Here is a 15310-nt window from a genome sequence, read left to right on the forward strand (position 1 = left end):
AATAGAAAATAAAATGTATCGGACATGAGTCCAGGCTACCATTAAATCTGTAAATAGTTCATGACCATATCATAAATCATGTTATAATTTGACATTTGAGTCATTTAGCAGACGCTCTTATCCAGAGAGACTTACTGGAGAAATTAGGGTTAAGTGCCTTGCTCAAGGGCACATCGACAGATCTTTCACCTTGTCGACTAGGGGATTCTAACCAGTCTGTAACCTTTCGATTACTGGCCCAATACTCTTAACCGCTAGGCTACCTGACTCTCGGGTAAAAAGGAGACCGTAGAGACTTGGGAAAGAAAAACAAGATGTAGTATGATATGCTCTCTTACCTCAAACAAGTTAGAAGCCTCGTTGCCATATTGACTGGAAATGATCTCTGATTGGTCACTGTACCACTTGAGCCCGCCCAGGAAACTATCTGCATCCAGGTCGCTGACATCAAGCTCTGAGAGGTCAAGTTCGGGGAGGTCCGGGCAGAGGGGTTGGTCTTCGCCAACCAAAGCAGCACACTGGGGAGACAAGAAGATGGGAGGAGTCAAAAAACCCATCAACACACACGAAGGTGCGCAGCGATACACAAACACACATATTGAGGCAAATGATGAGAGGCAGTCTTTCACATGAATTCACAAGGTAACATTACCCCCACAGGTATTCATGGTTATGATGCGATATCTGCACACTCCATCCAGACCTTGAGAACATTCATTGCTTCGTTGATGGTTCTTGTCACGTTGGTATGAAGAGATTCGGAGATCCGGATTCGTATTTTTATTAAACCCAAATTACGGCGTGCCGTGTAAAGGCACGGGTACGAAGACCAAACAAACACGTAACAAAACACAGAGTAGAATCCCAAAGCAAAAGAGCGAGGAGTACCTCGAATAAACAACACTAGCGCACAATGATTATCACATGGGACGAGACCCGTAATCATCTGCACAATCCGCAAGGGCGTGAAAGCCCAAAACACACAGAACAGGTACTCACACGCACCAATGTAACAATAATCGACCACACCATGGTGAACAAAGGGCACATATATACAAATACAATCAGTGGGAATAGGGACCAGGTGTGCACAATGAAAGTTTCAGAGGGATCCGTGACAGTTCTGATTATAAAAAGTTATCTTTATTTTGTCATACTGCATGGTTAAGTGTCATACTGCATGGTTAGGCGTCATACTGCATGGTTAGGCGTCATACTGCATGGTTAGTTGTCATACTGCATGGTTAGGTTGTCATACTGCATGGTTAGTTGTCGTACTGCATGGATAGTTGTCACACTGCATGGTTAGGAGTCATACGGCATGGTTAGTTGTCATACTGCATGGTTAGTTGTCATACTGCATGGTTAGTTGTCATACTGCATGGTTAGTTGTCAGACAGCATGGTTATTTATCATACTGCATGATTAGTTGTCATACTGCATGGTTAGTTGTCAGACAGCCTGGTTATTTATCATACTGCATGGTTAGTTGTCATACTACATGGTTAGTTGTCAGACTGCATGGTTAGTTATCATACTGCATGGTTAGTTATCATACTGCATGGTTAGTTGTCATACTGCATGGTTAGTTGTCATACTGCATGGTTAGTTGTCATACTGCATGGTTAGTTATCATACTGCATGGTTAGTTGTCATACTGCATGGTTAGTTGTCATACTGCATGGTTAGTTATCATACTGCATGGTTAGTTATCATACTGCATGGTTAGTTGTCATACTGCATGGTTAGTTATCATACTGCATGGTTAGTTATCATACTGCATGGTTAGTTGTCATACTGCATGGATAGTTGTCATACTGCATGGTTAGTTGTCATACTGCATGGTTTGTTATCATACTGCATGGTTAGTAGACCATGAAAGCCTGCAAGCCTAACAAACTAGGCCAGATTCATAAAGGCTGATAATGCATGGGTATTCTTACTATTGCTCTCTGTTCACATCACTGATAGGTCAATCTGAATGACAGCGTGGCTGGATTTGCCACCTGACTGGTTGCCCAGGGCGCATGGGTGCGTCAACACAATGGTAACAGTAGCCGATGGCACAGATTTCACTCCAACGCAAGGGTTGTTTTCCACACGGCACATTGTGATCCAAACCGGGCCTCGTTGATGCTAAATGCTACCTGTTGACATTTCATTATTCACTGTCCGCTTTTATGTAGGGGCCTATGTCTATACGACAGCTGCACTGCTGTGCTTCAGACACAAATCATTGGCTTCATCCAACTGCGATTGAGGAGATCCACAGACCTTAAAGGCCCAATGCAGTATTTTTTTCTCTCTCAATGTCAAATCATTTCTGGGTAACAATTAAGTACCTTACTGTGATTTTTTTTCAATCAAATTGCCAAAAAGAAACAAGAATAGCTTCTTAGCTAGGACAATTTCTCAAGCAACCATTTGGGTAGGACTATCTGGGAGTGGTCTGAGTGGGGAGAGGAAAACTGAGAACTAGCTGTTATTGGCAGAGAGGTTTGGAACTCTCTTTCTTATTGGTCTAATAACCAATTAACATTCTGATGATGTCAACGGGCAGGCCAACACTTTATCCCACCAATTTCTGGCTGTCTTTTAAAACAGCTCTTTCACTAAAAGGGCATTATCATAACTTCCACAATTTCACAGTATTATTCCGAACTGCATAGTGTGGAAATATATATAAAACACAGGAAATCACGTTTTTGACACTGGGGCATTAAAGGGGCAATCAGCAAGCTACATCAATTTTTGGACACATAAATTAAGGATATGTACCCAATAACTATTGAAGAATATATGAGCTTAGTTCATCTGTCATACCCCATCATAACCCAAAATATAACCTTGTTTTACTACAAAGTTTGTAACCAAAGTACACGCTAAATTAAACATAGTTAAAACTATACATTTGCTCTGTGGTTACATTCCTCCAGCCCATCACTCTGCTTTTTCCCGAAACAGGGACAAAAAGGCTTCGTTATTGTTTCTACAGTTGATCGACACCTTTACATCTGTCAACACGCGTTGGTGTGGAGAGAGGAGGGAGATGAAGGCGCAAAGTTTGACTGCGCCTGCAGTTGCAAGCTCAATGTAAACAAGTTCCAGGAAGGCGCTTTGCTAACTTACAGGTCTTATTCAAGTGCCAAGACGTTACAAATGTTAATTGCTTCAGAGGCCCGCGCTTGCTTGCAGCAAGGTTTACCTACTCCATCACTGACTGCACGGAATGCGTGCATTCCGTTCTGGAACATGGCAGTCACTTCGTACAACCCCCAGGCAAGCAAGAAGTCAGCTCCGAGTGAGCCAAATGTAGGTATTTTTATCCCAACGTAGCCTACTCAAGCGTCTGCTCACTCACACCCTCGTTACGCATAGATAAACAGGCGCTTCGAGTGTGGTAAATGTCAATTCGAACCCCACATGTCATACATGTTGGCTAGGGAGTTGGCACGATTCAATGTATTCATATCAGATTTAAGGGAGAGTTAATGGTGATATCCTCGGGCATACCCGGGAGGCAGTTAGTTGGTCAAGGTGCCAGAGACGGGGAGGGAGTCTTGTCTGGAGACAGTGATGAGCCCAGGGTTCGGCTCCGGGCAACAGAATAACAGATACAGAAAAAGAACAACGCTCGGGCCGACATGTGCTACAGTTGATCAGGCCCCTGGTTGCGCTCATGCGATGTCATAGCTCACCTATATGTATACCGCAACTCCCTCTCCTAGGCTAGGTTAAAGATGCTAATTCATCAAAGTCGCTAACCCAGCTCTGCAAAATGCCTCACTTTATCAAGATAAGGGGGGGGGCGAATCAAACGGGGATCTGAAAAAAGAAAATCCCTCAAAAGGTACATCTCCTTTCAATCTTCTCATCGACTTCCAAGGAAGTTAATGAAATAGCGCCGCCAGACAGAGCGATGGGGAAGCGCGCCGTGTGATTTACGCACACAGAACACATAAAAGCACCTGCTATGGTGAGATTATTAGGAATATGACTGGGGACTTGTAGTGCAATTCACTGATTGTAAAAAAAAAAAGCGGGGGGGCTTTGAGAATTTCACAGCATGATTTATGCTCAACTCAGAATGAACTGACGCACTCAGAAAAGAAAGAATAACTAATGCCATGTCACAAACAAGACAGGTTATTGAAAAACACGCACATTTGTACGAGGGGATGCGACACTATAGATTGGCAGCAGACATCAATACGCTGATCTACTCGAAAATGCCCAGACAAACAAGAAAATAGATGATTTTTTTCTTTGACCCGCTGGCTCAGTCGACCGAGCATCCGTCAACCTTTATGAATAATTGAGGTAAAGTGTAAAGGAGTGCTACAGTTTCCTAAAATCATACGCCAAACGCTGTCACGGAAAGCAAATAAATACATGCATACTTGGTAAGTAAATCATGGATTATTAAACTGACATTTCCAGGATTTTGTCAAGGGAATTATTTCCATTCAAGCTTGCCTCATATTGATTGGTGATAAACAGACAAACCGAGAAAAGCTGATAAACCAACTGCAGTCGCATATCGAAGATGAGCTTCGATCCCAGCAATGCATTTAAGTCGATGGTATCTGCAGACAACTATACTGCTCAATGCCTATCACAAACTACATAGACATGCATAACACAACACGATGATAATAACCGATCTCTAAATCACCATTTACATTATTTCCTGTTCTTTTATTCAAAAATCATCCCACTGAGTTGCCAATCTACCCCCCTGTGCGTTTTAAACCAAGAGCTAACTAAATCTGCTATGGGTAAAAACATCCCCCATGGCAATTACGCAAATCTTTTGATTAACGGGACGAAATATTCCCATAGCCTACGTAAAACAAGACAGTTGGTCACATGCAACTAGGCTACAGACATTCTTTACTCATCCAAAAGGGATGACGCCACATATGTTAAGACGCGCCCGATACCATTCAAGAGAAGATGCTCCTCCTAAATACAAAAACCTCGGCGCCTGTGATCATCTCTGTACTTTCCAATTTAAAAATAGGATAAATCCAGATAAAGCCTAGATTTTTTTTTTTTTAAAGACACACATCGTCCGAGAGGTAGTTTATGGCACTGTACGATACCTGATTTAGAAACATTTCTGTCATTCTAACTTCAAGAGCGAACCCGTCACACAGCAGCGCAGAAGGGAATACAGTCCGTGACTGGAAAGATTCCACAAGCATGTAAACATTCTTTCCGACTGCACGACATCCTAGGGAGACGCAGCCAGCAGCAAACTCCAGCGCTGCAAGATACGCACCGCTCCTGTAGCCTACAACCTTTATTAGATCTAACCATTTAAACAGACAATATGAAGTAAAAAAAATGCGATTATCCCCTCCACTTGTCATAAAATCCTGCGCTTTGTATTTCCCCCGTATCGTATCTTCAGCGCAATAACTGCGATATTACGCATCCCGTGCCAACACCAGCAAAGGAAAAGCCGTATTCGCAATCGGAAATCACTGTATTGGATGTTCTGCGCAGTCCATTTCCCCCAAAACGGTCCAGACTGGTACAGTTGACAATAAGTTGGATATTTTAGAACTGCTCACCTCTAATTCTCTCCAGACCGAGTCTTGGTTACACCTGTCCCACGCCATCCAGGCACTGAATGACGGTCCGAAAGAAACAAAAAAGAAATCAGGCAAAAAGCAATCCACTCGCGCTCCACTCGATCTCGTACAGGCAACTGCCCCTTACTGAGAATAAACTGAGGGCACCTATCTTACAACTGCTTTCAATCACATGACAAAGCTATTAAAAGTAAGCAGGGGAGTGACTCCCTTCAGTTCACCCCTGCCCACTAATGACGTACTGTAAAGCAGGCGGAGTCTGGCAGGCGCATAGTAAATCTTTTCCCAACTATAAAATCGCTCAATTCTAATGAGACAGCGAGATAAAATACATTTCGAACGCAAACCACGTAAATTGTTGCTTGACAATCGAATCACCACCACGGATGCAGAATATTCAAGGCATCAACATGTACAGTGGTGATATCAATGAAGTATTTGTGCCGCCCTTGTTCACCGTGCCTACAGGTAATCTGTCCAAAATAGCAATTCCAAACATAGTAAAATAGCGACGTTTAAAACGAACCAGCGCCATAATCTTATTAGGTCATTCTCTATATTAAATATGATGGGGTAGGCTTAACAGTGTAGGCTACAATGAAATCACGCACGGTGTTTAGTTATGTTAAACAAATAGTAAGCAATTACCGATGCTTATCTATTCCAAAAAAGTGTGCGTTCTGAGTTCCCATGGGCGAGATTCTAAGTAATAATAACGGATCATGTGAATACAAAACAAGAGAAAAGGTTACAAACAAATAGGTTAAAGTTCAGCCTATTGGTCGGACTTCAATCACCTATCCCGAATGTTCCAAATATGCACTGTAACGTTTTAAGATATCTCTAGCCAAGACTACTGCATTTCCCAACGGACTGTTTCAGTATCTCCTCGGCGACGCAAGGCTTGTGCGTAATTTCCACGCCGCCCTTGTGCCTGCATGCTACTCCTAAACCACAGACTAAATAAACCTAAATAAATTCTTGAATTTCCAGTCTTCTTCGTGAATACCAGTAGAGAGAACATAAATTGTGCATGTGTGGACATGATTCCCCTTCTCAAAGGATGTTACAGTTTTAGACATTTTAGCCAACTGTAATTTCAAGACAGTAACCTTATACATGTTTGTTTGAGACTAATGTAAACCCCCCTGTGGTTTCTGTCGGTTTAAAAACAGAACATTTACATACATTAAAAAAATGCTGGGTTGTTTGGATAACTGCTGGGTTGCAGGCATTTGGGTCACTTAGTTGGGTTGCTTTCTTTAAAAAGAGCAAGGTTGGGTTGTTGAGGCTGCATTATTGAAATATGACCCAGCTGGTCAGATCAGAAGACTGAAGCCATGGCTTTCATATAGTTATTTTTGGCCACCGGTGAGAGTAAATGTTATTCCTGTTAATCTGTTCTGTTGTATTTTTAGCACATATTAAGGTTGAAAAAATGACCACTTATGAGGCTTACAGAAGTGTATTTGTTCCTTAAGACAGAGGTTCTCAAACTGGTGTCCGTGGAGGTCCTGCAGGGGTCCGCATTCGGAAAGTATTCAGACCCCTTCCCCTTTTCCACATTTGGTTAAGTTACAATCTAATTCTAAACTGTTTTAAATTATGTTCTTCCTCTCATCAATCTACACACAAGACCCCATAATGACAAAGTGAAAACAGCTTTTTAGATCTTTTTGCAAATTTATAAAAAAAACAAAAAACAGAAATGCCTTATTTACATAAGTATTCAGACCCTTTGACATGAGACTCTAAATGTATCTCAGGTGCATCCTGTATCCATTGATCAGCCTTGAGATGTTTCTACAACTTGATTGGAGACCACCTGTGGTAAATTATACTGATTGGACATTCCTAGAGTTGGCTGCCTGGCCAAACTGAGCAATCGGTGGGGAAAAGAGCAATGGCTACTCTGACAGAGTTCCAGAGTTCCTCTGGGGAGGTGGGAGAACTTTCCAGAAGGACAACCATCTCTGCAGCACTCCACCAATCAGGACTTTATGGTAGAGTGGCCAGATGGAAACCACTCATCAATGAAAGGCACCTAAAGGACTCTCAGACCATGAGAAACAAGATTATCTGGTCTGATGAAACCAAGATTGAACTCTTTGGCCTGAATACCAAGCGTCACGTCTGGAGGAAACCTGACACCATCCCTACGGTGAAGCATGGTGGTGGCAGCATCATGCTGTGGGGATGTTTTTCAGCGGCAGGGACTGTGAGACTAGTCAGGATCGAGGGAAAGATGAACAAAGCAAAGTACAGAGAGATCCTTGATGAAAACCTGCTTCGGGATGAAAACCTGCTCCAGAGCGCTCAGGACCTTAGACTGGGGCGAAGGTTCACCTTCCAACAGGACAACGACCCTAAGTACACAGCCAAGACAATGAAGGAGTGGCTTCGGAACAAGTCTCTGAATGTCCTTGAGTGTACCAACCAGAGCCCGGACTTGAACCCGATCTAACATCTCTGGAGAGACCTGAAAATAGCTGTGCAGCGACGCTCCCCATCCAACCTGACAGAGTTTAAGACGATCTGCAGAGAAGAATTGGTGAAACTCCCCAAATACAGACGTGCCAAGATTGTAGCATAATTCCAAAGAAGACTCAAGGCTGTAATCGCTACCAAAGGTTCTTCAACAAAGTACGGAGTAAAGGGTCTGAATACTTATATAAATGTGATATTTCAGTGTTTTTTATTTTATACATTTGCAAACATATCTAAAAAACTGTTTTTGCTTTGTCATTATTGTGTATTGTGTGTAGATCGATTAGGGAAAAAATATTTAATCAAATTTAGAATAAGGCTGTAAAGTAAAACAAAATGTGGAAAAAGCTAAGGGGTCTGAATATTTACCAAATGCACTGTATATACAAAAGTATGTGAGCACCCCTTCGAAAGAGTGGTTTCGGCTATTTCAGCCACACCCGTGTATAAAATCAAGGACACCGCCATGCAATCTCCATAGACAAACACTGGTAGTAGAATGACATTGCTGAAGAGCTCAGTGACTTTCAATGTGGCACCGTCATAGGATGGTTTCCAACAAGTCAGATCGTAAAATATCTGCCCTGCTGGAGCTGTCCCGGTCAACTGTAAGTTTGGTATTGTGAAGTGGAAATGCCAAGGATCAACACTGGCTCAGCCACAAAGTGATAGGACACACAAGCTCACAGAACGGGACCGCCGAGTGCTGAAGAGTGTAGCGCATAAAAATTGTTTGTCCTCGCTTGTAACACTCACTACAGAGGTTCAAACTAACTCTGGAAGCAACGTCAGCACAATAACTGTTCGTCGGGAGCTTAATGAAATGGCTTTCCATGGCTGTGCAACCGCACACAAGCCTAAGAACACCATGTGCAATGCCAAGTGTCGGCTGGAGTGGTGTAAAGCTCACTGCCATTGGACTCTGGGGCAATGGAAATGTGTTCCCTGGAGTTATGAATCACGCTTCACCATTTGGCAGTCTGACGGACAAATCTGGGTTTGGTGGATGCCAGGAGAACGCTACCTGCCCCAATGCTTAGTGCCAACTGTAAAGTTTGGTGGATGAGTAATAATGGTCTGGAGCTGTTTTTTATGGTTCGGGCTAGGCCTCTTAGTTCCAATGAAGGGAAATCTTAATACTACAGCATACAATGACATTGTAGACTATTCTGTGCTTCCACGGTTTGTCAAGATTGATGTTGAAGTACTTGACTGGCCTGCAAAGAGCCCTGACCTCAACCCAATCGAACATCTTTGGGATGAATTGGAACGCTGACTGAAAATGAACCGAAACAAATTGTCAAATAAAAATCTAAACTAATAGAAATTCAAACTAATATTAAATCACAAAACTATAATAAAATTGGTTCTGTCCAATATTTACCCAGCGCTGGGTTCCCCAAAAAATCCAAATGGAGTTGTTTTTAACCCAGCATTTCTTTTTTGAGTGTACAAGAAGACATGGAATGGCAGGTGACGAGTACCAACCGTGTGTACAGTGTCAACAGTGCGTGTATACAAAACAGCAGCATAGACAACTAAAAACACAAGCTCTGTGTGGACATTTCAAATCCCATCAGTGGGATTGTGCGAATACCTATTGTTTGTGGTAGCCTATTCATTTCCACAGATAATACACTTGTAGTAAGACCATACATGGTATGAAATTAGATATAATTCTCATCAAAGGAATTTTAAAAATGTAGTCCAAAAAGTTTTCACTAAATTGACAACTAAAAGTTTAACACATCATCCATCACCTTGGACACATCTCATATAATTCCAACAATTTAATGAAGATATTTTATCAGGTAAATAAGCAAAAACCCAATGATAATGTAGCCAGAGGTCAGTGATAATGTAGCCAGAGGTCAATGATATATATTCCTAATATTTTTCAAGTGAATGACCCTTGTGATGACATTGAACATCAGTCAAAATAATTCAAGGAAGATTTGTGTATTGTGAAATAACACAACTCCATTACAATTCAATTACAAAGCAATTACTAAATGACAAAGTAACAACAAATGAATACATTGTTGTTACTATAATTGCGCCATTACAACTCAGGTATAAGAGCAACTTAATGTAAAGTTTTACCAATGTGCAGTGCCTTGCAAAAGTATTCACCCCCCTTGGCATTTTTCCTATTTTATTGCATTACAACCTGTAATTTAAATATATTTTTATTTGGATTTCATGTAATGGATATACACAAAATTGTCCAAATTGGTGGAGTGAAATGTAAAAAATAACTTGTTTATTATTATTATTATTTTTAAACGGAAAAGTGGTGCGTGCATTGGTATTCAGCCCCTTTGCCATGAAGCCCCTAAATAAGATCTAGTGCAACCAATTACCTTCAGAAGTCACATAATTAGTTAAATAAAGCCCACCTGTGTGCAATCTAAGTGTCACATTATCTCAGTATATATAAACCTGTCCTGAAAGGCCCCAGATTCTGCAACACCACTAAGCAAGGTGCACCACCAAGCAAGCGGAAATACGAAGACCAAGGAGCTCTCCAAACAGGTCAGGGACTAAGATGTGGAGAAGTACAGATCAGGGTTGGGTTAGAAAAAAATATCAGAAACTTTGAACATCCCACGGAGCACCATTAAATCTGTTATTAAAAATGGAAAGAATATGGCACCACAACAAACCTGCCAAGAGAGGGCCGCCCACCAAAACTCACGGACCAGGCAAGGAGGGCATTAATCAGAGAGAAAACAAAGAGACCAAAGATAACCCTGAAGGAGCTGCACAACTCCACAGTGGAGATTGGAGAATATGTCCATCGGACCACTTTAAGCCATACACTCCACAGAGCTGGGCTTTACGGAACAGTGGACAGAAAAAAAGCCAATGCTTAAAGAAACAAATAAGCAAACACGTTTGGTGTTCGCCAAACGGCATGTGGGAGACTCCCCAACCAGATAGAAGAAGGTACTCTTGTCAGATGAGACTAAAATGGAGCTTTTTGGCCATCAAGGAAAACGCTATGTCTGGCGCAAACCTCATCATCCCGAGACACCATCTCCACAGTGAAGCATGGTGGTGACAGCCTCATGCTGTGGGGATGTTTTTCATCATCGGCGACTGGGAAACTGGTCAGAATTGAAGGAATGATGGATGGCACTAAATACAAGTAAATTCTTGAGCGAAACCTGTATCAGTTGTTCCAGAGATTTGAGACTGGGGCGGAGGTTCACCTTCCAGCAGGACAATGACCCTAAGCATACTGCTAAAGCAACACTCGAGGGGAAACATTTAAATGTCTTGGAATGGCCTAGTCAAAGCCCAGACCTCAATCCAATTGAGAATCTGTGGTATGACTCAAATATTGCTGTAGACCAGCAGAACCCGTCCAACTTGAAGCAGCTGGAGCAGTTTTGCCTTGAAGAATGGGCAAAAATCCCAGTGGCTAGATGTGCCAAGCTTATAGACACATACCCAAAGAGACTTGCAGCTGCAATTGCTACAAAAGGTGGCTCTACAAAGTATTGATTGGGGGGGGGTGAATAGTTAAGCACGATCAAGTTCAGTTTTTTAAAACTTATTTTTTGTTTGTTTCACAACGGAAAATATTTTGCATCTTCAAAATGGCAGGCATGTTGTGTAAATTAAATGATACAACCCCCCCCCCCCAAAATCTATTTTAATTCCAGGTTGTAAGGCAACAAAATATAAATAATGCCAAGGGGGGTGAATACTTTCTCAAGTCTCTGTACTCTTTAGCGGTACAGAGGATAAACATAGATCATTCCATACAACACAACACACTCAACACAACGAGGAATAACATTTAACTCCATGGAATAGACCAGACCCACTTCAGGTTTGTCATCAAGGGCCTATTAACTCCACCTGATCATGCGAGGAGCAATTGTTTCCCTAAATTAGCAAGCCACATAAGCATCAAAAACATGAAATTGCACAGAAACCTGTAAAAAGGCTTCCGATGCTGGAGCTGGGGACTTGCTTTGTAGGCGGTGGTGGCAATGTGCCTGCTTATTGCTATCCGAGGGCCTTTTCTACCAGTAAACCTACACATCTGCTTTGCCATGCATGCCCAGTGCCCACAGACACTACCCAGAAGACATGACGAAACCTTATTTGAGCAGGTGGTGTGCGGTGACCTCACTGGGCCACACACACACACACACACACACACACACACACACACACACACACACACACACACACACACACACACACACACACACACACACACACACACACACACACACACACACACACACACACACACACACACACACACACACACACACACACACACACACACACACGATAGTTGGTGGCTCTGGAAGCATATCTGATATATAAAGCATCGAGACAACGTATACTCAACGGAGCGCGGCAGCTTTAAAACATTGAGACAACGTATACTCAACGGAGTATATGTCTAGACAAATGCTGGAGTCTATTTTGCTCCACTATGCTACAGCACAGGACTCACACACCCAGCTTCTAGACCATCAGACTGTTGAACTGCTTCTATTACCAGACCATCAGACTGTTGAACTGCTTCTATTACCAGACCATCAGACTGTTGAACAGCTTCTATTACCAGACCATCAGACTGCTGAACAGCTTCTATTACCATCAGACTGTTGAACAGCTTCTATTACCAGACCATCAGACTGTTGAACAGCTTCTATTACCATCAGACTGTTGAACAGCTTATATTACCAGACCATCAGACTGATGAACAGCTTCTATTACCAGACCATCAGACTGTTGAACAGCTTCTATTACCAGACCATCAGACTGTTGAACAGCTTCTATTACCAGACCATCAGACTGATGAACAGCTTCTATTACCATCAGACTGTTGAACAGCTTCTATTACCATCAGACTGTTGAACAGCTTCTATTACCAGACCATCAGACTGATGAACAGCTTCTATTACCAGACCATCAGACTGTTGAACAGCTTCTATTACCAGACCATCAGACTGTTGAACAGCTTCTATTACCACCAGACTGTTGAACAGCTTCTATTACCACCAGACTGTTGAACAGCTTCTATTACCAATAGACTGTTGAACAGCTTCAATTACCATCAGACTATTGAACAGCTTCTATTACCAGACCATCAGACTGTTGAACAGCTTCTATTACCAGACCATCAGACTGTTGAACAGATTCTATTACCACCAGATTGTTGAATAGCTTCTATTACCATCAGACTGTTGAACAGATTCTATTACCATCAGACTGTTGAACAGATTCTATTACCATCAGACTGTTGAACAGCTTCTATTACCACCAGACTGTTGGAACAGCTTCTATTACCAGACCATCAGACTGTTGAACAGCTTCTATCACCATCAGACTGTTGAACAGCTTCTATTACCAGAACATCAGACTGTTGAACAGCTTCTATTACCAAGCCATCAGACTGTTGAACAGCTTCTACTACCAGACCACCAGACTGTTGAACAGCTTCTATTACCAGACCATCAGACTGTTGAACAGCTTCTATTACCAGACCATCAGACTGTTGAACAGCTTCTATTACCAGACCATCAGACTGTTGAACAGCTTCTATTACCAGACCATCAGACTGTTGAACAGCTTCTAATACCAGACCATCAGACTGATGAACAGCTTCTACTACCAGACCATCAGACTGTTGAACAGCTTCTATTACCAGACCATCAGACTGTTGAACAGCTTCTACTACCAGACCATCAGACTGTTGAACAGCTTCTATTACCAGACCATCAGACTGTTGAACAGCTTCTATTACCATCAGACTGTTGAACAGCTTCTATCACCATCAGACTGTTGAACAGCTTCTACTACCAGACCATCATACTGTTGAACAGCTTCTATTACCAGACCATCAGACTGTTGAACAGCTTCTATCACCATCAGACTGTAGAACAGCTTCTATTACCAGAACATCAGACTGCTGAACAGATTCTATTACCATCAGACTGATGAACAGCTTCTATTACCAGACCATCAGACTGATGAACAGCTTCTATTACCATCAGACTGTTGAACAGCTTCTATTACCATCAGACTGTTGAACAGCTTCTATTACCATCAGACTGTTGAACAGCTTCTATTACCAGACCATCAGACTGTTGAACAGCTTCTATTACCAGACCATCAGACTGTTGAACAGCTTCTACTACCAGACCATCAGACTGTTGAACAGCTTCTATTACCAGACCATCAGACTGTTGAACAGCTTCTATTACCAGACCATCAGACTGTTGAACAGCTTCTATCACCATCAGACTGTTGAACAGCTTCTACTACCAGACCATCAGACTGTTGAACAGCTTCTATCACCATCAGACTGTTGAACAGCTTCTATTACCAGACCATCAGACTGATGAACAGCTTCTATTACCAGACCATCAGACTGTTGAACAGCTTCTATTACCATCAGACTGTTGAACAGCTTCTATTACTAGACCATCAGACTGTTGAACAGCTTCTATTACCATCAGACTGTTGAACAGCTTCTATTACCATCAGACTGTTGAACAGCTTCTATTACCATCAGACTGATGAACAGCTTCTATTACCATCAGACTGATGAACAGCTTCTATTACCATCAGACTGATGAACAGCTTCTATTACCAGACCATCAGACTGTTGAACAGCTTCTATTACCATCAGACTGTTGAACAGCTTCTATTACCATCAGACTGATGAACAGCTTCTATTACCATCAGACTGATGAACAGCTTCTATTACCAGACCATCAGACTGTTGAACAGCTTCTATTACCAGACCATCAGACTGTTGAACAGCTTCTACTACCAGACCATCAGACTGTTGAACAGCTTCTATTACCAGACCATCAGACTGTTGAACAGCTTCTATTACCAGACCATCAGACTGTTGAACAGCTTCTATCACCATCAGACTGTTGAACAGCTTCTACTACCAGACCATCAGACTGTTGAACAGCTTCTATCACCATCAGACTGTTGAACAGCTTCTATTACCAGACCATCAGACTGATGAACAGCTTCTATTACCAGACCATCAGACTGTTGAACAGCTTCTATTACCATCAGACTGATGAACAGCTTCTATTACCATCAGACTGATGAACAGCTTCTATTACCATCAGACTGATGAACAGCTTCTATTACCAGACCATCAGACTGTTGAACAGCTTCTATTACCATCAGACTGTTGAACAGCTTCTATTACCAGACCATCAGAC

At 42.2% G+C, this 15310-nt stretch overlaps 1 protein-coding gene across 1 annotated transcript in view; it reads right to left on the reverse strand.

The window, feature by feature from the left end:
- LOC124014007 (peroxisome proliferator-activated receptor gamma coactivator 1-alpha-like) overlaps positions 1 to 5742 on the reverse strand; it is a 65051-nt gene extending 59309 nt beyond the window's left edge. The window contains 2 exon segments of the mRNA XM_046328636.1: positions 339 to 518; positions 5580 to 5742. Coding sequence (XP_046184592.1) covers positions 339 to 518; positions 5580 to 5627 — 228 coding nt within the window. The 5' untranslated portion in view covers positions 5628 to 5742.
- Between the last annotated feature and the right edge of the window lie 9568 nt (positions 5743 to 15310).

This window comes from Oncorhynchus gorbuscha, linkage group LG25 (genome assembly GCF_021184085.1).
Source record: "Oncorhynchus gorbuscha isolate QuinsamMale2020 ecotype Even-year linkage group LG25, OgorEven_v1.0, whole genome shotgun sequence".
In the NCBI taxonomy this organism is placed as follows: Eukaryota; Metazoa; Chordata; class Actinopteri; order Salmoniformes; family Salmonidae; genus Oncorhynchus; species Oncorhynchus gorbuscha.